Source organism: Maniola hyperantus, chromosome 19, assembly GCF_902806685.2.
Source record: "Maniola hyperantus chromosome 19, iAphHyp1.2, whole genome shotgun sequence".
In the NCBI taxonomy this organism is placed as follows: Eukaryota; Metazoa; Arthropoda; class Insecta; order Lepidoptera; family Nymphalidae; genus Maniola; species Maniola hyperantus.
Genome location: NC_048554.1, coordinates 5,843,587 through 5,868,253, shown reverse-complemented (window position 1 = coordinate 5,868,253; position 24,667 = coordinate 5,843,587). Strand labels below are relative to the sequence as shown.

Below are 24,667 nucleotides of genomic sequence, written 5' to 3'. Positions count from 1 at the left end.
GCGTTTCATTGTATGCTGTAGCATTAGATCATCATCATCTATCTACATACCAGCATCTTATACAATATACTTGCTATTAACATAATATAATAATCACATGATAAAGATAAGGTTCGTGCGATAAAAAAATGCGAGACACGAAAATTGTTGAGAACATAAAAAGGTTTACCTGAATCTCCATTTCGTTGTAAGTCAAATGGCTTGTTGTCTTCTAAGCGGGTAACATCAAGCAAAATTCCAGCGTCCAGTGAAGATTCTGTAGCTGTACTATCTCGCTGACAAAGATTTCCAGTCCTTCTTTTACGTGTTCCGTATGTGTGTACAGGTACAATAAGTTTTGGTCGAGGTATAGAAAAATCTGAATCCGATCCACTAGATGAACTTTTAGCACTTCGCGCATAAACACCGTTATTGTTAGTCACGCGTTCTTCAGGAATACGCTCTTTAGGTGAACTGAACGATAAAATGTCATTGTACCTATCATACCTATCTTCACTTTTCACTCTCACCGTATTATATAGCTTCCCGTATTTATCCGGTTTAATTTGTCTAGCAACACCGTTAGTCCGATAATCACTTTCTTTTCCTAAATCGACCGAATGAAATCCATTACTAGTTACAGGAACAGGTGGAGGTTGAGTTCCACGTAACATTCCGTATTGCATTAGTGTCAGCTGTTCACTCGGAGAGAGATTCCTTTTTGGTTGTGTAACAGTAACGCCATTATACATTTTACTATCATTTTCTACAGTATCAAGATAAGCTCGAAGTGGTGCTCGTCCTTCGCTTTTTACTCTTAAAGATTTTGAGCGAAAACTAGGCCTGAGATCGTCCGCGCGTCCGTTCCGCTCATTTTCAGGTTGCGTTATGTGCTCAGGAAGTTGTTCGCATGTAGATAACGATTCATTAATAGGGTGCATGTATATGCCCAAATCTTCCGCTTCGCTATCTATGTCGAGGTTTTTGCTTCCGGATTTGGGCTTGATTGGGGTCAAATCTAAAGTTGCCATTGAATTTATTATTTGATACATAGTTCCATTGCCGTAGCCACGAACGGTTCCGTTCATCTTAGCATTTCCATTTTGAAGATTACTTTCTTTCTTTGGATCTTTTTGAATTAGCTTTATTTTATCGCTGTCGGTATCATTGTTTTGTTGGCTAACTCTCGAATAATATTCGTAATATGATTCTGATGAAGGATCTGGAGGCACAGGTCCAGGATCAGGCAGAGGATAGCAATTTTTCTTTGAGTCAACTTTTCTTTGGCGATGAGCATATTTCAGAGAGTCTTTTCTTGGTGGAGGAACTGGAGCTGGTCTATCACTAGAACCAAAGGCTTCGATGTCCCATTCTGTAAAGTTTCGTCTCTTTACTCTCCTTAAAGTTGATGGTTTGTACCCATTTGGCATGTCTTTAAAGCTATAACTATGTTTTAATTTATTTTGCATTAAGAAATTATTGTTAGCTCTAGCCTTTTCTTCAATATCTTGTTGGTATTTTGCTAACTGAGATATATTTTCATTAGGAACGTTGTTTTTGTAATTGTGGCCGTGACTTGCCCGTGAATATGTATTGTATTTGTCATCTTCTTTTTCGACGCTGCGTCCCACATCTCGACATGATTTACTTCTAGATATGGAATTAAATGAAGATTTATTCAACTGATTATCATCCTCTTTGTAACCAAGATTGTTCGCCCCAACCCAGTTGGCGGCATAAACCAGATCCATAGTTCTATCGTTGATAGATAGCCACGGGTCTTCCATGACCGCTTTTCCCGGGTAATGTTTAATTTTCATAATGCTTCAAAATATGAAATTACTTTATGATTCAAGAAATTTTGCAAAGACTTTCTTGACACTTTTATATCACTAAAAGATTCTTGATCCATCTTTGTAGTTCAGTTAGTTCAATGGTGGGATTTTTAGTTGAAGATTTTCGTATTGATTTCTCAAATATATTTCATATCTAATTAAAAGAAGAGCAGATTAAAACACACTATTTTAGCCCTTTATGCCACAACAATTCCTTTATTTAAACTTAAAAATATATCTTTATCAATGCAGTTTCATGATATCGCATTGTATTGTGAATTGAGAAATATACCTACGCTAGTCACTCAGATTTTTCTTTTGTTATACCTACCTAAAGATTCAGATTTTGCATTTTGATATAATATCAGTAACATTTTGAACCAAAGAAGTCTAACTGGCGAATTGGTTTAGTAAGTAAAAGAAGAACTAACAAAATCAACTTTTTTTATTTAGATATAGCCCTTTTAGCCCAGTTAGCACATGACTGCAATCTCACTTAGTGCCGTTGGTGGTAAGTGATGATGCAGTCTAAGATGGAAGCGGGCTATCTTGGAAGGAGTATACTTTATTTATAGAGGTACTTACCTAAAAACATGGGTTGACATAATTTATGCCAGTGTATAAATAAAATGCCTTATTCAGATTCTGGTTAAATGACTCAATGATTCATAAACTTTGTATGATTCACATTATTAAGGACCCAGATACACATTATTGTTTGTTCTTAACCAATTGGTTGAAGTATAGGCTGGAGTCTAAAAAATAAAAAGGCATATGTACTTATACTTACAGATTACAGACCTATTTATCATAGAAGAAAGAGAAGTCGACAAAAAGTTTTGGCCTCATTTTCTTACCCACATAAACTATACCTACATATATACAACTCTGAGAAGGCGTTCACTGCCACGTAACTTAAGGTCTAACTAAACATTTTATTAGGTTATATATGAATGTCAAGTGCAAGCTAAGCTTGACCTTTACTGTGTTAAGTGATGAGTAATAATAGGATATCAAGTTATATTGTATGAGAGCATGTATACCTACAAGCTAAAATAAATAGTGCACGCTATAGCAAAGTATGCATGAGATATAATAAAATAATGCCCTTGATAGACCTGCATGTAGGATCATAAGCGAATGTTCAGCTATCGCTATACATTAGCCTTGAAAATAATTCCATTACCAGTTTTAAGCCAATATTAATTGAACAAGTTAGTGCCTTGTTTATGCAAATAGCCATACTTCGTCGAAAGCCACACAATAGAGAGACTTGTTATTCTTATTATAATTATTTATAAATGCCAGAGCTTTTATAAAAGTTCAATCTATTTTCATAACAGGTTTTAAGTGGCTCTTATTCATAATTAAAATTCGATTATTCCATTTACATTTATATTGTTTATGCCTACTTTAGAGAATTTTAATAAAAGGAACAACTAATTGAACGCTATTATTTAAAATTTCAACGTAATACTGGGGAAATGCAAAATACTGGTTTGGACAAAAATCAAAATAAAAAGAGGATCATTTCCTTAAAATAAAAAAGTGTTACAATTGTTAGATTCAGAATCATGGAATGAATAATACAAGATAAAGTTTGTCATTTAAAAATAACTAATGCACGTAGGTATAGGTATAAAAAAATATTTAAGAGTCATTCTCCTAAAAAGAGAGAAGGAAAGAATTATAAACAAAGACGGTAACACATTAATATAATCAGCTAATTAGAGAACGTTTCGATTTTATCGCTACATAATAAAGTGCAGCTTTTCATTAGTGAGAATACATTTATAATATTATTAGCGATCCGCTCTGGCTTCGCACGGGTAGCTTATTACAATTTTCATAGGGTTTTTTTAAATAATTAAATATAGCCTAAGGCACTCAGGAATAATGCAGCTTTCTACTGGTGAAAGAATTTCAAAATCCGTTTAAGTCGTTCTAGAGATTACTTTCTACAAACAAACTTACAAACTTCCATAAGAACGGACTATAACCGTCCATAAGAACGGATGCTTCACGGATGGTGGGCACGAATTGCACAAAGCATCATCCATGAGGAAACAACTGGGCCCCAAGAGTCCGTCAAATGCAAACTGTACCTCGTTACGCAATAATTAGATAATGGACGAGGCTTTATTCCGTCTACACAGTAGCCAGTTTTTAACATTTATTGTTATTGCACTTTCACTGGCAGTCATACTAATACTGCAATTTGCTAAAGGCGCATGCACACGCTACCATAATATAACCGCGCGATTGATTCGCAAATAAACCGCCCGCAATAGCGGTTTAAAAACTTATTGATTGATTTATGTTTTCCTTTGTGTTATCTAGATAATTCCGAGTCTATTACAATCGTCTACAAATCAAAATAAAATTGCACATTTTTTAAATAAGTGACGTTCTAGCCGCAGTTAAAAGTAAGATCGTGTCTCCTTCTCTGGATTAAACTTTACGCTTGTATCACATCTGCATCGGTCTAAAATTTAAAGCACTGTTAAATATCATACCTACAACGTACAGTTAGTTCAATGAGTATAAAAGATTATTTTCTTTTGCGCATGTTATTCTAAATTAATTCTGTAGTGACCTACCTTTTTAATAATGAAGTAAGTAAGTTGAATTTTTGAAATACGCAGTCCCAGAAAAATCGTCGTGTGCCTAGCGCCTTATAGCGAATGCAGACTGCAGATGACACAATGACAAAAAATGTAAAACAGCTATCAGTTTGCCAATACCGATAGTTATTAAAACAGCAGTTATTTAACTACTGTGGAGGTCTAAGTTCACATTTTTTAACAAGCGTTATTTAGTTTGTGAAACAGTACTTTGAAAACTTTTTTTTATATAAGAGTCCGTGGTTCTTGAGCAGAGTGTTAAATTTTGGAGTTCTAATAGGAATCTTGCACAAGCTGTTATCTCATATTTAGTAAAGTAGGTACCTACTTAGTTCTGAAATCCAAAATAAACAGCTAGAGCTTTTCTATTACGAAACAGAAGCATCATGAATATGCGCGAAATCATGTTTATTTTTAAATAATACTGCGTTACAAATTTTGCTTTACACTATATTTTTTTATTATTGTAGAAAAGTTATTTAAGTTTTGGGAACGTCAGGAAATTGTTAATTTTATCAAAGAAGATACAAAACTTCCGTCAATAGGTATAACAAGAAAGTAGATCGCAGATAACAAATCTTCCGTCATATCCGTTATGATTCTCGAGCCCCTCCTAATCTTATACCCGTAGGTAGATAGCTAGGTATATTATTAGCATTAGGTAGGTATTTAAAGGCGGGAGCATATTGATCTTAGCCTAAACACTTAAGAAAGCCTAAACTTCAAAAAGGTTATCGTGTTTAATCGTGCAGAAACGCCTCACGCGAAATCATTAGCTAATCGTAGCTTAATCTTTCATAAATCACATTTCAGGTGGGTACAGCAATGAGCAATATCGCAGAATTACAGGCGCAAAATACCTACATCACAATAATATGAACATACTTCGCAAATTGAAGGTAATTATTAAACGCATGATCGAACTACTAGAAAACGATTTCTATATCAATAGAGTTGAAACCAGTTCAATGGTCCACATATCCATTGGACTGGCCAGCTGATACGTGAGAATCTAGGAACTTGAGAAATCTTCGCCTAGTTTATCACTTACTAGCCTTATTAAGTCCAACAAACGATGAACAAAAACCGAACAGCATACAGAAGAAAAAAGATTCATATTCAATTAGTGCGATACAAAGATAAAAATTAAGACATTAAGACAAAACAGTTCAGCATAATATACACCAAACATCTTCATTGATTTAAAAGAAATTGAATAATAGATAAAACAGGATGTAGAATATCTATTTCAAAGAGAAAGAGAGAAAGGGGGCAACTCAAGTTAAAACTTTATGCAGATTGAAAAATAAACAATCTGAATAAAACAATCGCTGATAGGAAAACGAGCAAACAATAGATAGGCATGACATCTTGGAATGTGTAGAGCGTAGAACAATAAGATGAACTAATAACAATATTCTCAAGACACCCAAAATAAAAAACAATTTGCATACAATTAAAAACTTTTACAATAAGTACCTACCTATCTACAATAGCACGGTATACGAAATTATTATAAATATTTATGTACCTACATACTCGTAAGTCGTATCTGAATAACTATAACGATGAAAAAAGCGATGTTACTTTCCCTGTGGCTGGTTTGTAGTAGGTATCATAGCAATAATTGAATCTAATATTATGTGCAGAAAATTCAAAAGTTTTTTAAACCATAAACGTAATAGGATTACTATTAGGATTTGAACATGGAATGTTCTATTTTGAGTGAAGAGGTAATGATTTCTAATCCTCTAACACATTACTACTGTTTTGTGTTAATTATGAGAAAGCAAATATGTTTGAGAAATCACTAATCACTAAGATATGCCCTTTCTTAGTACTTTTCTTAGTTTACGGATCAGTATTCCAATGTATTGTACTGTACTGAGTTTTACTAATAAAGATTTTCTAAGTTTTTCTTATCTAGTTTGAAAAATAAATACATAATGATTTTCACCATCTTCAAATAATTTAATTAATATTTTACAATTGCTTTGATGTATAAGATTCATTCATATATCTTAAAACCTCTTAAAACATAAAGTGCATCCAAGAGTGCATACTAAATATTTCATCCATCAAATCCAGGCATGGCATCAAAAAACAAAATACCTACAAGCTCTTTCCAAGGCCCGGACACAGTTCGAAATAGGTACTCGATCAAAATAGACTGACAATCATCACTAACTAGTTTAATTAACAAAAAATAATACTAAAGATTTTTTATTTGAATCAAGTTAGTATTTAACTCAAGGTTACGATTTAAACGAAACCTTTTCATAAATACAGAATATGATAAGTTGGAGTATATGACTATTCTAAATAGCACCACGCCTCTACTCTCAAATATTAAGAAATGATGCAATGAGTCATCAACTTAATATGAGCCACGAAAGGCAAGAATCACAGATATAAATAACTTATTCCGGATTCGTTTTTCTGTAACTGTTAAAGTAGTAGACAAAAGAGACATTTCTTCCATTGAACTCAATAATGCATTACGACATTAGAGGCATACCATGAACTGAATTTGTATGAGCTTATTATCTGAGAAACAACGGTCCGTCTTATATATAAAAAGGTCATTAATTTCGTTATCAAATTCATTTCTTAATGAGCTGATAATATTGTCATATAGATCATAGTAGGTATGTCATTATAGTCTTTATGACCGTGAGTTTGCACCAAAAAACATTAAATATGTGAATGTTTGACAGATCTTCGTATATTATGCCGAATCCATAACTTATTTTCGTTTTCATTCGCACTGTAAAAATCGGGTAAATTCTCTGAGAGATTTCAAGATTTAATTGAAATTTTAAACCAGTTATCTTCAATAAATTATACGACAATACAAACGCCACACAGTTCAACATAATTAACAGAAAACATAATTTTCAACATGTTTTTATCTAAATGTTTCGTCAGTGCAAACTCACGGTAGGTACCTAACTAAAACTTAATACGTTTTTAATATGACTACAAACAAAAGGCAACCATACAAACTTTCTATAGCATAGTGACAGCCGTTATAGTCCACACTATTATTAAATGATAACATCAATGTTATACATGGGTTCGTATACCATGTTGTTGAACCAGTAAATCACGATCATAACATTAGACACATGAATCTGATAAAATCAATGGTACCTACTTTCTAATCGCAGAGAGAATAGGAGAATAGGCATTTGAACTCGAATTGGAAGTTTTAGTATCATTAACCGCAAGAAATAATTACTAGTTATCTATCTGTGTGATAAAAGATAAATAAATAAGCTGGAACGCTTTACAAATTAACAGAAGACCGGTTTTTTTGGATAATTACAGATTAACCTTTTTATTTTACATTAGAAGTAGGCACCAGTTTTGAAATACTCGTATAATATGAAGTTTCCAAATCTAATCATCAAATAGGAACATAAATACCTACTCGGTTAGTAAAAAAAACCAAGAGACACTGCGAGGCTGAGGATGTAGAAAGCTCCGGACAACATGAATATTATGCTAAAAATCTTCACCGTGAAAACAACGCTTCAAAATACTTTCACGACATATTCGGGTAATGCACGCGAGCATGACTTGATTGCAATATTAACTACAAGAGTGCAGTCTAGCTTACTTGATCAAGTAGCGAATCAGTTTGTAAAACTTGAGTGTCTTCTAAAGCAAAATCTGATGGTCGAAAAATACCATTTATATTAGCAGGTAAAACTTTGATTTGAATATTTTTAAATGTTTAAATATTAATACAGCATAATAGCCTATTCTGATGCTAAGCACCAAAGTCGTAACGAAATATTGTTGTGGCATAAAGCGGATGCACGCTATCCAAGCTTTTCATCACGATAGTCACTTAATATCCTTCGAAATCTTTGTGTTGTGACAGCTGCAAGTTGCGCGAAAAAACACCTTGACACTTCACTGTGTGCTCCACAACTTTGTAACTGTATCACTAAATCATTAGCTTGAAGAAAAACTTGACATCACACAAACCATCATTCCGAGAAATGAGATATATCGCGTCGAATTTTAATCCGAAGGCATAAAACATGGAGCGCAAGGCGACCAATCACGACAGCGTCGACCCGCTTACTGTTGCACTCCGATTTTGATCAACTCCTGCGCACGTAGTGGTGACGTGAGCGAGCGAGATCAATGCAAAGGCAGAGACAGACAATTTTATACCTGAATTTAAAGGTCTAAGCTAATGACAATAGACGAATATATATTAATAATAATAATATATAGACTAAAAAATCGAATAACTTAGATACCTACATGTTTTTAAATGATCCATTAGGAGTTAAACAATAGATACATTTTTGTAAATATAGCGTCAAATAAAAGCTATTTAGTAAATTTTTAGAGATACTTAATTTGATAAAAAAAAACAAGATTGATAGGTAATTACGACGTTTTTGATGTTTTTTAAAAGTTATCAAAATAGCTGTTTAGTAATTTGTGATGAAATTAGTAATTATCGACAGCAATTTGAGTTTGTAACCTAATAAGAATCAGTCGCAGTGAAGCAGCAGGTCGTAATGAAAGTGAAGGTCTTGCTTACCCCAACTATAATACAATCCATACTAGTCCATACTAATATTATAAATGCGAAAGTGTGTCTGTCTTTCTGCCTTTCTGTCTGTCTGTCTACTAGCCTTTTAGTTTTAGTATAGCTTGCATTCCTGGAAAGGACATAGGCTACTTTTTATCTTTTATTTTTAGGTTTTTGCGGCACTGAATGTAGCAGGAATAATATGTAATTTTTATAAGTTTAATAATAATAAATAGAAATATCCCTGAAAATCAAAGAGTTCCTACGGGATTTCTATAAACCTAAATCCACGCAAAGTCGTGGGCATCACGACAATATTGCTTCTAAGAAAATGAATTGAAGTTAGGTAAAATCAGTGCGAGGTATTGCCCATGACCGGTTATTCGAATGTTAATTGAAGGTTACGACCAAAAAAATATGAGTAGATATGATAAGTTTATATTTAAAAAGAACTATATTTGGTAGCGTCTCCCACCAATTTTGTATTTTGTATAGGAATTCAACAAATTTAAATCTTTATACAGAACGATGAGCTTAATTTAAAGTAATATGAATTATGTGAAACACTCACACTTGAACAAATAGAACGACTAACCACAAGACAAACGCAAAAAGATAACATCGGCATTCAAAGATTGAATGCAAGATATAAATGATTATTTCATTTAAGGTAGCACAAAAGTGATAATTTGAATCAAAAAACCGTTCTAGAATCCCATTAAATGTAAATAAGCTCATAAGATGGTGTTGTTACGTTCATTCTGGTGACGTAAGTAACAACATAATCCGGATAGCATGGAAAGCGGTAGAAATGAGAAGGGAAAGTGCTAAATGATATTAAATACAGTATGAAGGGCCTATAACAGATTTATAAAACAGAGCATTTTAAAACGTATTCATCACTTTTTACTAAATTTCAAAGTCCAGACACTAAGCTAATAAGTAATTTACCGACATCATGGAGTTACCAATTATTATTACTATGCAAGGTTTTAATTATGCTAATACTAGCTGATGTCCGTGACTTCGTTTGGTTCCTAAAAAATCCATGAGAACTCTTTGATTTTCCGCGATAAAAGTAGCCAAATGCACTCTCCATGTCTTTGACTATATCCATGCAAGAAATCTCGTCAATATGGTGTTCGGTTGCGACGTGATTGAAGGACAAACCAATAAATCAACAAACAACACACACTTTCTAATATTTAATATGGGTAGTGATAGTAAGTGATAATGATATGGGTAGTGATATGGGTAGTTAAGTAGTGATAGTTCAAATCACTAGTTGAGATGGCATTATGTACATCCCACACGTGTAGATCCGGTACCTAGTCAGATTGCGATTGGATAATAAGAAGACGTAGGTTAAATACCGAGAATAATAATTATGCTAACTCGAAGATAATTGTCAGATAATAGCGCAAATAGACGCTATCCACAGATCTACGGACACAAATAGCCGTATCAAGTTTGCTATGACACATTTATCATATAGAATCTAGATGCCCGTATTATATTGCTAATAAACTACATCTTCATATTTCAATGGTACATTTAAAACAAAAGAAAATAATATTATCTGACAAGGATTGTAAAATATTGGTAGATGCTCGAAGTATAAGACAACTGACCCTTTTAGAGGCAATTGAAGGAGGCCTCTATATACAGTCGTGGAGGTCTGAAATGAAGGAGCTAATGATTTTTCATGGTAAAGAAACAATCTCTGTTGAATCTATTAATTAATATCAAAAGTTTTGCTCTTGTTTTAAAAACACCATTTATGTTACGGTCTTTTATTAAGATAGTAAAAATTAGGAACTGTAATTTTTGAAATGGATGCCTTTATTCCAAGTCAAAGGTTGTACCGGCATTAGAATGATTCTTATGCTCACAGTAAAACATTTAGCCATTTGGCTTCGTACTTACACAAATTAAAAATCGCTCAACGTGACGTGCTACTGAGCGAGCTATGTTGGGACTTGGGTATCTTGGGCATCTCTCAGAGATGAAATCCGGAACGAGGAAATTAGTAAAACAAAAGTGACCGACATAGCTCAAGGGATTAGATGAGGTGGCAGTGGACAGATGTATTCTGACGTGTAAACTGCGCAGTGACCGTTAAGTGCAGTGTAAGACGTATTGCAGTCCGTTGGACCGATGACCTGAAGAAATTGGATGGAAGAGGCTGGATAAAAAATTCGGAGGGCTGTGCTTGGTATCGTGCTCTCGAAAAGGCCTATGTATATATTATGCGGGTTGATGGAATGGAATGGAATGAAAACATTTAGATCCGCAGCAAACTATTCACTTCGTCCTTCAGTTTATTCACAGATCACCCATTTATTTAAGTCTCTACGATACAAATAAACTGAATAACTTAAGAACAAAGCATTGATTGATACTTCACAGACGTTCTTGAGTATGAAGACGAATTCGCAAATCGTCTCTGAAATTACCTCTGAGAGTTACCTTGATAATTATAAATACAATAATAATGAAAAATACAGAAAAATGACTGTCGTAAATTATTATAATGATGGACTATGAAATGTATTTCAATAAATTTTGCACTCTAAGGCATAAATAAGTCATGTCTTTTGAGTAGCTTGAAGGAACAAAGAGTAGGTAAGTACCTAAGTCATTCCATATACAGTTATGTTAGCACTTACAACACTAAATGTTGCTAGTTCATAGTTGACAAGCCGTAATAGGTTGGGATTAAATTTCTCTACACAACCTTTCAAATGACCTGTCTATAATGCGGATTTGAAAGGCAATGAAGAGAAATTTGAAACTAAACTTTAGATACGTGGACAAAGCGTAAGAAATTTCATAGGTAAGGAATATCACAGGCCGAGATACAAGGGCTTGCTCGTGCGTATGGAATTAGGTATTTTTAAAATCATACTTCAGTGTGATCCTGGTGAACCTGGCTTACCAGGTTTACCAAGTTCACATATAATACGTTCACACGTCACGTAAGCCTTGACTTTCTAACAAAAAAGTATAGTATGTCCGAACCCAGAATGCGAGGCTATCTCCTTACCAATTTTTTTCAAAATCATTTTAGGTGGTTTAGGGAATAAATGGTATAATAAGACCTAAAGATAGGGTAACTTTCGCTTTTAAAATATTACAGTATAGTGTGTATGAATTAAGTTAGCTGCAGAATCATAAGTTGTTGGGTTGTTTTTTTACGTACTTGCGAGTTGCAACTGGCTTGAGACAAATTAGAAATCACAAATACCCAAATTGTCCAAGCTGGAAATCGAACCTAGAACATCCAACTTATAAGTCCATATAGCGCTCACTACTGCGCCAAAAGTGTCTAAAATAGTGTCTAAGCATCATAAGGGCGGACGGATGGAAAGTTCAAGTAAAAGTACAAATGGTAATCAAGAGGTTTCAATAGCGTATCATTTGCGTCACAAATCAGCCGCGGTCAAGGCTGGGATCGTGGGGTTTCGCTTTCTCAAATCACGACAAGGAAACATTCAAAAAATATCACTGAAGTTCTTTGTAGCGTTAAATATCTACTGGAAGGGAGATATTGTCCATAATTTTTGTTTGTTATGAACAGGAAAGTGTGCTAAATGATAAGAGGGCGTAGATTTGACTCATAAGCCATAGCACGCTCTATACTTAAATGCGCGGAGCTGTAATTCCTTTTATAAATGACATAAGTGAGATAATCAACTCTTTGAAAAGAGCTAACACCGAGTTTCTTGCTGGTTCTGTGATCTGTGTTCTTATACGTAAGAATGGCACAGAAAACTGGGAGTGATCTGTGTAGGAAGGGCATTCCGAACCAGGGATAGATACATTTGACGAGACAAAGTAGAATAGAAAAGTAGATTTTCCAGTGATATTATGTTTGAGGATCTTCAGTTAATGTGAACAGTTAAGAGAAACCTCGACATAGAACATAGGTAGTTAGGCTGGTACTATGTGTGACAGTATAGCACGATCAATTAAAGAGTTAAACTGTTTACATCTAACGCCATATAACTGTTTACCGTTGCAAATTGTTCAGACAACATTCTTATTTTTAGGGTTCCGTTTTTCTCGAGAAAAAAAGGAACCCTTATAGGATCACTAATTTATCTGTCGTGTCCGTAAAGACTTGTAAAGGGAATCAAAACCTATACGGTACTTTCCCGTTGACTTAGAATCATGAAAGGTAGGTAGCAATGTCTATAGCACAAGTGAAAATATCCGTAAACCGTCAATTTGTGGTTACATCGCACAAAAGGTGTATTTCTTGTACGATGGTACGGAACCCTTCATGTGCGAGTCCGATTCGCACTTTTCCGGTTTTTTTGCGGAATTAGAACGTAACCAAGAGACGATTAGCACCATGCGAAGGAAAAGTTTCAAAGAATTCGTTATGCATGTAATTATAGCTACTGGATTGTTTGAGATTTGATCTATAGAGCGTACATAATTTTTCGAGTGACTGATGAGTGTAATTGATTTGAGAAATGCCATGAATTGAATGAACAGAATGATAAAAGACTCAAACTCAATCATTTATTCAAATTGGGTACCATTGTACACTTTTGATCGTCAATTGTGGAATTTGTAAGAAACTGTAAGATGAGACTGAAAATGAAAATGCTAATGCTTTTAGTTGTTTTGTTTGATACCTGGTTCATCATCATCATGATCAACCCATCGCCGGCTCACTACAGAGCATGGGTGTCCTCTCAGAGTGAGAAGGGTTTTGGCCATAGTCTACCACTTCTTCTTCTTCTTTCTTCTTTGGGGCTATACAGGTCCTTATTATCCCTGAATCACTGCGACCGTCTCCGATCTATTGTGTTAGCCTCCACTTCACATTTCCTTGTCAAATCCAGTGGCCGCCAGATATAGCAGCACATAGTCTACCACGCTGGCCATGTGCGGATTGGTAGACTTCGCACACCTTTGAGAACATTATGGAAAACTCTCAGGCATGCAGGTTTTCTCACGATGTTTTCCTTTACCGCTAAAGCAAGTGATATTTAATTACTTAAAACGCACATAACTCCGAAAAGTTAGAGGTGCGTGCACGGGATTGAACCCCCGACCTCCGATTAGAAGGCGGACGTCCTAACCGCTAGGCTATCACAGCAATTTTTTCCATGCTTAATATTTTTTGCAGCAGCTTTTGGACGTAGTAAAATTGGAGACCGTTTCAAGATAGGTAAACGAGTTTTCCACTTACTTAATTTACTAGCATTTTACAGTGCGTGTAGGTATAAGGCAAATTTTATCTGTAGCATTAGTAAGTACCTATTTCTGCATTTCGTCATCGGCCTACATAACAATATTTCTCACAATAACCTATAGACATTAAGGCCATATTATTGGCTAATGGTGGTCACTAAGTGAGTGGAGCTAAGTCGAAAATTATCTTCATACTACATAGAAATGAAAACACGATTTTATCCCTTATTAACCTTGCTTTATGGATTATATTGCAGTATTAAGATGGTCTTAGTAGGACGGGATCTGCTTTTCTTCTAGCTCAATTTTCTTAGAATTTGTATTATAGCTGCCTGCATTAACGTAACTGACCGTAACTGATTAAATACTGTTTTGATTTCCATCTTTAGATTCATGCTACTCAGATTGGTATAGGTACACTCTTACTTCAATATAATATATCTACAGCGTATTTGATAAATCATATAACACTAGCTTGTTCCCGCGACTTCGTCCGCGTGATCTACACAAACAAACCCCTATTTTACCCCCTTAGGGTTTAAATTTTGAACAATCCTTTCTTAGCGGATGTCTACGTCATAATAGCGATCTGCATGCCTTTCAGCCTGATCCTTTATGAGTTTGAGCTGTGTATTGATAGATCAGGGTAGTCAAGTATATTTAGAAGAAGATTTGAAATACTAATTCATTCATTCTTCAAAAAGGTAATTAATCGTACATCCATACGCTGTGATAGCCTAGTGGTTAGGACGTCCGCCTTCCATCGGAGGTAGGGGGTTCGATCCCGGGCACGCAACTCTAACTTTTCGGAGTTATGTGCGTTTTAATTAATTAAATATCACGGTGAAGGAAAACATCGTGAGGAAACCTGCATGCCTGAGAGTTCTCCATAATGTTCTCAAAGGTGTGTGAAGTCTACCAATCCGCACATGGCCAGCGTGGTAGACTATGGCCAAAGCCCTACTCACTCTGAGAGGAGACCCGTGCTCTGTAGTGAGCCGGCGATGGGTTGATCATGATGATGATGATGATGAATCGTACATCCTATATGGTCCTTAGTGTCCACTGTCCACGCACTACACTTTCTCTTCCTAGTCTTTATGTACACGTGTTTGCAATTACTAATTAAAAACGAGTTATGCGTAACTCTTTAAGTCTGGACCTTGCATAATTATTCATAGTTTTTGTGTGCCATCTGCTATTTAGTTAAGTAAAACTGGACATTTTACTTTCTAAAATCAACTTTTGCCACAAGTACCTATGCCATAGGTACCTAATAACTTTACCTACTAGACTACCTAGGTACACGTAGTTTTTTTTTTATTTTTTTTTTTTTTTTTTGTTAACACACAAAACAGATTATGACAATAATTGATAACTGAGTAATACAAGCCATGAATAAAACTAGTCACTCTCCAAAAAAAGTGTGTACAAATGCAGTTATAAGTAATGGACGTGTACGTACTGTAGTTAGTAACGGACTCACTATTAAACAATACCTATACTATAATAAAAGAACATAGAATTAAAAATTTGTTAAAAATCGAACACTAAAAAAGTACTTACGTGTTATTGTGTTAGTTATTATACAAAACCAAAACGTATTTATATAAATTATATATTATATGTTATAATAATATGTTATAATAATTATATGTTATATCTAAATATAAATATAAATTACGTCAGTACCCATATTATAAATGCGAAACGGAGCAACCGATTGACGTAATTTTTTGCATGGGTATAGTTTAAGACCTGGTGAGTGACATAGGCTACTTTTTATCCCGGAAAATCAAAGAGTTCCTACGGGATTTTGAAAACCTAAATCCACGCGTACGAAGTCGCGATCATCAGCTAGTAAGTATTTAATAATAATAAAAATAATTTATTTATTTAAGATGAGAAATTAATATATAAGGATGGATAAGATAAGAAATGAATATATAAGGGGTAGTTTGAAAGTAGCGCCAGTGGTAGAAAAGATGAGGGGTAATAGGCTGGCATGGTATGGGCATATAATGCGGAGGAAAGAAAGCCATGTCACTAGAAGAATGTTAAGTATGCATGTGGAAGGAAAAAAGAGGAGAGGACGACCAAAGAAAAGGTGGATGGATTGCGTGAAAGAGGATATGCGTGAAAAAGAAGTGGATAATACGTTGACGAATGACAGGAATGAGTGGAAGAAGAAGACATGTTGTGCCGACCCCACGTAGCGTGGGATAAGGTAAGGAAGAAGAAGAAGAAGAAGAATTTATTTATTTAAGAAAAAATATTTGATTTACTACTATTTACGCAGCTGATGAGCGAGCGTCTGCGAATTCACGATCACACCTGATGGAAAGTGATGGTGTAGTACTTACCAAAGAAGTTTGTGTTATAAAGTTGTATAAAGAATAGCAAGGCCGATCGCCAAGGCTCACGTGTCAATTATTGCAAATCGTTTCGCAACCCAAAGTACAAAGGAGAATACTAACAATCCACTTCACTGTTGCGATTTCCAAACACTGATCGTTTCGCACTGCTTAATAGTTAGGTATGTAGATAGGCAGGCATATCAGTTGCATATTGGCAAATTAAATGGGTACTAAGATAGATAATAATCTATAGGCAATAAAGTATAAACTCTATATTGCATGTTCATATCCTTAACCGCAGTAAAATTAAATTATTACAAATACGAAAGATGTGCTGTTTGTATGTTGCCTTTTTACCGCACATCCGCTTAACCGATTTTGACGAAAGGTATGCAACTTTTATCCTGGAAAATCAAAGAGTTACTAATAATGAGATTTTAAAAGCCTAAATCCACGCGAATGAAGTCGTGGGCATCATCTGACTGATAATAATCAATTAGTAAGTATATACGTGAGTGCTAGTCTCTTATTAATCTAAATAACTGTCCTTTCTTAAAAGCCTGAGATTTTCTTGAAACCCCGGGAATTACCTCAAAAAAGCGTCAGAGGAAAATACAGAAGTATTCTCTGGAATTTGCTTATTTCGAATTTCTATATATAATAATTGTTATTGATAATGGATCTCCTGGTTATCTCCCGGTGGTCGGTGCCTACAGTACGATCTGTCAGACATTTAGTTTTTAATATTTGCAGCAACACAATTTTATTTCTTTCATCCAATGCATCTGATTCCTTTAAAATATTGAAAAGTTTTTTTTTTGTTTTTTTATTCAGATACAAGTTAGCCCTTGACTGCAATCTCACCTGGTGGTAAGTGATGATGCAGTCTAAGATGATAGCGGGCTAACCTGGAAGGGGTATGGCAGTTTTTATTAAACCCACACCCCTTTGGTTTCTACACGGCATCGTACCGGAACGCTAAATCGCTTTGCGGCACGGCTTTGCCGGTAGGGTGGTAACTAGCCACGGCCGAAGCCTCCCATTATCGAAGTATTGTGATAAAATAGTGTTAGGGCGTTATTATGCGGAAATCCATGATATACAATGAACCAAAAGCTTAATTTGCTATAATCCACTGAAACAGATTAGGGCGGGGGCGGTGCATATCGCATGCTGAATGTTGCACCATACCTACGCGTACAAACGCGTATATACTTATTTATTACAGTAACTATTACATTTATTATACCTACCTAAGTACCTAGATCTTTTATTTTAGTATACCTACCTACTCCAGCATCTCGTAAGAAAAGTTAGTGTAAGTAGTTGCAGTTTTTCCGCTTTCTCGTTAGGAGAAAGTTACCGACTACGCAAACAGGCTAAATATTATCGATTATAAAAAAACTATTGGGTAGAAACTAGGTAAATAATTATTATTAAAAAGAACCTATTTTAACGTAAATTAGTATTCTTGTTTAAAAAACGTTTTGCACATTTTAATTTTTCAAGCGTACCTACCTACTACGAGATTACAATGAACAAAAAAGTGATTAAAAACAATAATAGGTAATTATTATTATAAATCTTTTGTATTTAAAACGTGAAAAAGTCGCGCGCTTTTTTGTTACTTTACTAAATGAGTTACGCCATCTAGTCTTTTATAATTTTTAATAGTTCAACTACTCTTCATAGATGACGCTACTTGATAATTAAAAGTTAACGACAGGGACTTCTCCAAAGTTAAAATAGACGTTACAATTTAGTCTGCTACTACCCACTAGATGTCATAGCAAAAATATGGATATTAATAAAACAATTTAAATTTGAATTTAAAATTTTAATTTAAATTTTAAAAATGCACTAATTCCTATTAAATTTGTGACTAGAAATAAAATAATTATTTTTTTATACTAGTGATAACTGCCATCTACATTTGACATTAAGAACTTTTGTAAGATTCTTAACCTACTCCTTAATAGATGGCGCTTCATCTAAGTCAGTTTCTTCCCAATAGATGGCGTAACCAAATATGAATCAACTATAAGAGCTGTTATTAGTCTGCTACTTAATTATAATATTTTAAAACTTCGCAGCAAGCACTTCCTTACCTTCCATGACATAGACAATGCTTCCAACATCCCCCTCCTTGATGATGAGGCTGCCGACGGCATATTCAACTGGGTACATGCAGTCCACAATCTCGCGAATCTGTGTCATCTCCAGGTTCTTCATGAAATCGTTGTCCAAGATTGCACTCTTGATTAATTCCCGTGATCTGTAATTAATACAAACATAATATTATTAGTTGATAATTTATGTATGTTAATGAACAGTCTACCTACTTTGTGCAGTCATGATCAACCCATCGCTGGCTCAATACAGAGCACGGGTCTCCTCTCAGAGTGAGAAGGGTGTTGGCCGTAGTTTACCACGCTGGCCATGTGCGGATTGATAGACTTCACGCACCTTTGAGAACATTATGGAGAACTCTCTGGCACGCAGGTTATCTCACGATGTTTTCTTTCACCGTTAAAGCAAGTGATTATTAATACTTAAAACGCACATAACTGATTAGCTGAAGGCGGACGTCCTAACCACTAGGCTATCACAGCTTAATGCAGCTTTGTGCAGTACACGGCAAAAACATTATACATCGACCTTTAGAAAGAGATAGCGGTTTCGTAGAGCGTTGTCTCTGTCGTTGAGACCGAGAAAGCGTCACATAGGTATGAGTGACAGAGACAACGCTCTACAAAGCCGAAATCTCATTGGTCGATGTAAAATATTCCTTTCCGGCTACTGTATATTAATAATCTATGTAGATATTATGCTAATGTATACTATGATTTATATTTTATGTTTAGGTAGAGTATAGGTAGGTACCTACCTAAAATTTAATTATAAATCACGACACATACGTACATAGTACATATACGTGCATAGTACGTATGTGTCGTGCATCTTCATCCTTCTTCATCATTCCTCATCAAGCATCTTCTATTTCGAGGTAGGTAAAGTACGCGACAGGTCGAGATGGCAATCGGGCAATCGAGATAGGATAGATATGAGGCGGGGGGACGCCCCGCACACCCGCATTCGCCCGCGGTACTCCGCACCGGGTTAGCGCAGGGGCTGTGCGGGTGTTCTGGGCGTCCCCACCGCGATTGCCGCATACTATATGCGGAGGGATCTGGGAACCTATCGCATTATTTTTCCAACAAAATTCTTACCATTATGTGCTTAATGGAAAGGGGTCACGACCCTCAGTAATAAGGAATACGACGCAGAGAGAGATCCTACCATTTTAAGATCCAAGATATTATTATTATGGCGTGTTAGGTATGATAAATATTAAATTTATGAATGTTATAAGAGTCTCTGTAGTAGGTACCTAATTAGGTACTTCTCGAGAACTTTAATAACATCGATACCTATACTATGTAGTTACTATAGTACTTACCTACTCTATTGGTAAGGTAATTAATACTAAGTGTGATGATGAAAAGGAGTTGCATCCGCAATAGGATTGCATAATATTTTAATAATAGTACCTACCTACCTACCTATAGGTAAAATATAACAATGTTTGAAACTAGTTAATAAAAAATCTATATTATTATGAAAAGCTGACTGACTGACTGACTGATCTATCAACGCACATTTTAAACTACTGGACGGTTTATAGTCCGAGTAGAGTAGATTACAATCCGAGAGGAACGAAGATCCTTATTATTTTCTTTGTGGCATAATGAGAGATTCATGTCACGACGCTCCGTCATCGTGCAGTGACAATAAATGTCTGCGGCAGCCCAATTATAATGACTAAGTCAGACTATATTTTTGACCTGACATCAAAGGTCTTTTTTTTTAAAGATTATTTATATGTAGGTATGTTTTATAAGTATTTAGGTACGTGGCTAAGGCACGAAAAAACGTTGAATCAACGCTGTGGCTGTGGTAACTACTACAGAGAATTTAACCTCAACGCCTATACAAGGTTTTGCATGAAAACAAAATCGTAAAATGTCGGCGGGGGACAGGGGAGAATGCTTTGTTATTATTGGTGGACTCAAAAGTCACGTAATCAAGACAATGTCGGAATAAGGGTACCGAACAGGCGTGGGCCGACTTTTATGCTAAACAACTGCCCGAGCTTGGCGATCGCGGGTGTCCAGCTATTAGGAGTCTATAGGTGGTGGTCCGTGAGTACTAAAAACAATGAATAAAATGAATAAGATGAGTCAAACTACAAAAGAAAGAAAAGTAATTAAAAAATTATACTAACTCCCATGTCATGCGGTTAAGTAGGTATTTAATATTTATTAACAGTTAAGTTTGGAAAATGAGATTTTTTAACGAAATGATGAGTCAAAAGAATGTTGGGCATATTACGCGCTGACTTTAAAATTTTAAACACTGACTCTGATGTAACTCTGATATAATGTTCGTCTGAGTCTCTGTGACTACACCTGACATGGGTGTCTATAGATAACCCTGCACTTGGATGAATATTATTTTGCCCACGACGTCATGTGGATTTAGGTTTTATAAAAAACCCGTGGGCAGTCTTTGATTTCCGGGATAAAAACCTAGTATACCATTTCCATAATGCATGCTATCTCTGTAACTTTTGACAAAATCGGTTAAGTGGATGGGCGTGAAAGGTATCATTCTGACGGATACGCTTTTGCATTTACAATATAAGTACCTATCTATAGTATTAGCATGGATAATAATTAGTTTGGATATGGATTACATACCCAGACATAGATACTGTAAAATGTACATATAAATAGAATGATATTTTAAACAATAAGCACTTAGGAATAAATAGCCAGATCGTTCCAGACAAGGCTGCTTCGGTAATAGAGTTTAATGACAATAACCTTTATATTATTACAGTAAATTGATGTTATAAACTGTGATCAAGTCTACCATACATAATCAATACTTATAATAAAACTTAAGTAAGTATGTAGTACCTGAGAATGTAAGTAATTATGACTCACACGTAGAGCCGAGAAAAATAGTTGGAAAATTTTCTAATCCCGATTGAAGGCATATGACGTATGCAGTTCTGACTCAGGAAAATTTTGTATATGGGCAAAAATATCATTAACAAACTTTTCACGATTATAGTTAATACTATTGCACTAGTGGTGAACCAAAGTAGTTGTTTAATAGTAATCCAAGTAAAGATTTGAGGATCTGGCGAACAAATCGTATAGTTACACTTCTGTTCAAAATACCTTTCTTTCATCCGAACGTTTTTGGTCCATTGAATACAAAATTTAGTTCATATTAATTGTATTCAATGGACCAACTCTTTCCAAGCAAAACGACCTAAAACTGTGCTAGCAATTAGCATTGAGCCCAAAGTTCACGATTTCGATCACTGAATACAAACTTGACCTCATTTCCAAGCAAAACAGCTTAAAACTGTGCTAAAATTGAGTCCATCAATTATTATTATTCAGTTATTTCGAACAATTACAGTAAAGTTTTAACAGCTTTCGTTCATTTTTTTGGTCTTCCTGTAAAATTTAGTGCATCTAATTGTTCGCAAGCTCTCATTTGGTATAATGAAAAAAAATTTGAGGTGCTAATCACTAATTTTGAGTAGAGCCTGCTCTAGTTCCCAGATACTTAGGTATATACATCATACATAGTCCTGCAGATTGCGTCCGTAACACGCAACTACTACTCTATAGTACATTATCCTTGCTACTTAATAGTTTGACATCTCTTACTCACTTTAGTCACAAATCTAATGACAGTAACATAACGAAGTTGAAACTGAAGTCAGCAGGAGCTGAGTAACTGTACCTGTTATTACATTAACTGTAGTATAAGTCCCGCAAATTACTAATGCGCGTGGCCGCCATTTTAGTGAAGTCAATTTGCGGGACTTATATATTATGATAATTTTTGGTATAAAATGAATATTAGCAGGTTTCTTAAGTATAACTTCCGAGTTACCGAGAAAGTTCATTTAGTGGCAAATTACTACAGTAGATAGCTGGTTGAACAGAAGTTTACAAACAACATAAATAATACGCATCTTAGAACACAAAATAACAACGCTCGAGTTGTTATCAATAATACAGGTTTCTGGTGATAGCTAATCAAGTGCATAATCACGTAGTCGTAAACCAAATATTGAATTACGGAAGCATGATAAAAATTTAACTTATGTAAAAACAATTGCTGAAGTAAAGCTTAAATTATTAGACGAATAAGTTGACCCTGGAGGAAAACGGAATATATTTTTTAACTTAGCCAAACTTTTACGAGATACTTTTACACACGAGTTCGATCTCGTGAAAGTAAATTGCTCCTTTAAACATCTTTTTTTCCAAGTGGTAATTCGGTCAAATTATATTATTTTCGTCTTGGGCAGTGTGCCTACACTTCAAATAAATATTGTTCCGGTTACGCTCACGTAAAAAAGATTTTCCAAATTATGAATAAGGATGGTAAAATTAAAACAGAACTAAAGGCTAGAAAAATTAATCAAAAACTGTTGTTTGTAATTATCTATTATCTATACTTATAAGAAAACTGTAACGGTTCCAATTCTGGACATAAAGGTACGTCAAAACATTATTCACTTTTCTTAAAATCTGCGTGCTGATTTAGGGTGGGTATATTAGGGTGGGTATAAAGTTTATTGGGATTTTAACGTTTTGTTTAAGATTATTGTAGAAGCTTTCCGGAACTCTGTCAAAAGGTAGTTAAAGTTTATTCGGTGATTGAAAAATCAGCTTTTATTTGAAAATAGTTATTGTAGACTTGCGTAAAATGTTAATGACCAATACAAAACAGCTGCTGCTAAAGTGTCCGACAATTTATCACTAATTATTCTTTCGCTAGGGTATAATTAATGTCGGCCACATTTTGTATGTCAAACATGAACTTAAATGTTATTGAAAGAAATTAGTCACTGCGACCATATTGTAACGAAAGACATAGCCCGTCAGCGAGTGCCATAGGCGAGGACAATCGTAAAGTTCGTTCGTAATTATCGTAGACCGCCGCGATCATACTTTAAGAATCTGACTGGCCTTATACTGCAACGGGTGATTCTACTGAAAAAGTAGATCAACTGACCAATAAAAATATGCGAAAAAGTATCGATGTAAGGATGAATAATTGATAGGGCTTTGTGTTTATATACCCAATATATTGCATCATAGCAACACAGTCATTATTGTTCTGTCAGTATGTATGTGCACCGGCGAGGAGACCTCATATTTCAGCAAAATACTTTATACTAGCCATGTGCCTGACAAGATTTCCCATCAACAGCATTTCAGGAACCAGGCTATTAGCGGATGAATCGCCAAAAAAGCTGATACAACTGAAAGCTTAAAAATCAAATTCCAACTTCAAAACGACTTAATTCGCAAACAAGTTTTCGTCTTTTATTTTTCCTCCTAAAGGGCATTCAATTCCCTTCTTAGTGCTCATTCGTTAATTAAGGAACTCGTATGCAAAATTACATCCTCCAGACCTACAGGTTTAAGCTGTGTGCTGTCTGACAGAATCAGTGTTAGAACTTAATGAAGTTTGGTCACAAGTACGTGATGATACGATGACGCGATAGCGGGTGGAGCTGCCATATTGATACTTAAAGGTAATTATACCAAATGTGAGCGATTGAAGGCACTCCGGCTAACACACGTCGACCTCGCTTCAACACACGCGGCGAAGAAATTCAATCACCCTGATTGATTACATTTAAGTACATTACAAGATTCTTATTAATCAGTTGAAATTAACTATGAGTTGCATGATGCCCTTTTTCTTCTTATTTTACTTTATGGCTTTTAGTAGTGCCACGCCAGTATATACATTAGCCTATACCAATTATTATTACCAGCGTAGGTAGCGTAGGCCGTAGCGTACACCAGTATAAGCCATGGATGAGTCATGTATGATGAAAATGATAATAATAATAAAATGAGCTATGAAAATGAATCTTCTCTAAGGGTGCGTACTGACTACTGACCAGAAGCATTCGCTTCTATTGTAATGTAACAGCTGGGATTCGAACGTGTCATTGGTGAGTATGTCAAGCCGAGCATTACAATGTTTACTTTTGTA

General features: G+C 35.1%; 1 protein-coding gene across 5 annotated transcripts in view; it reads right to left on the bottom strand.

The window, feature by feature from the left end:
• for (cGMP-dependent protein kinase for) overlaps nucleotides 1–24,667 on the bottom strand; it is a 176,091-nt gene that overhangs the window by 37,084 nt on the left and 114,340 nt on the right. For 3 of the 5 annotated variants that reach the window (XM_034979014.2, XM_034979015.2, XM_034979018.2), the window contains one exon: nucleotides 18,670–18,836. In XM_034979014.2, coding sequence (XP_034834905.1) covers nucleotides 18,670–18,836 — 167 coding nt within the window. Of the gene's footprint in view, nucleotides 1–169; nucleotides 1,969–8,350; nucleotides 8,547–18,669; nucleotides 18,837–24,667 lie in introns of those variants that run through there. The other 2 variants (XM_034979012.2, XM_034979013.2) reach the window with 2 other exon arrangements.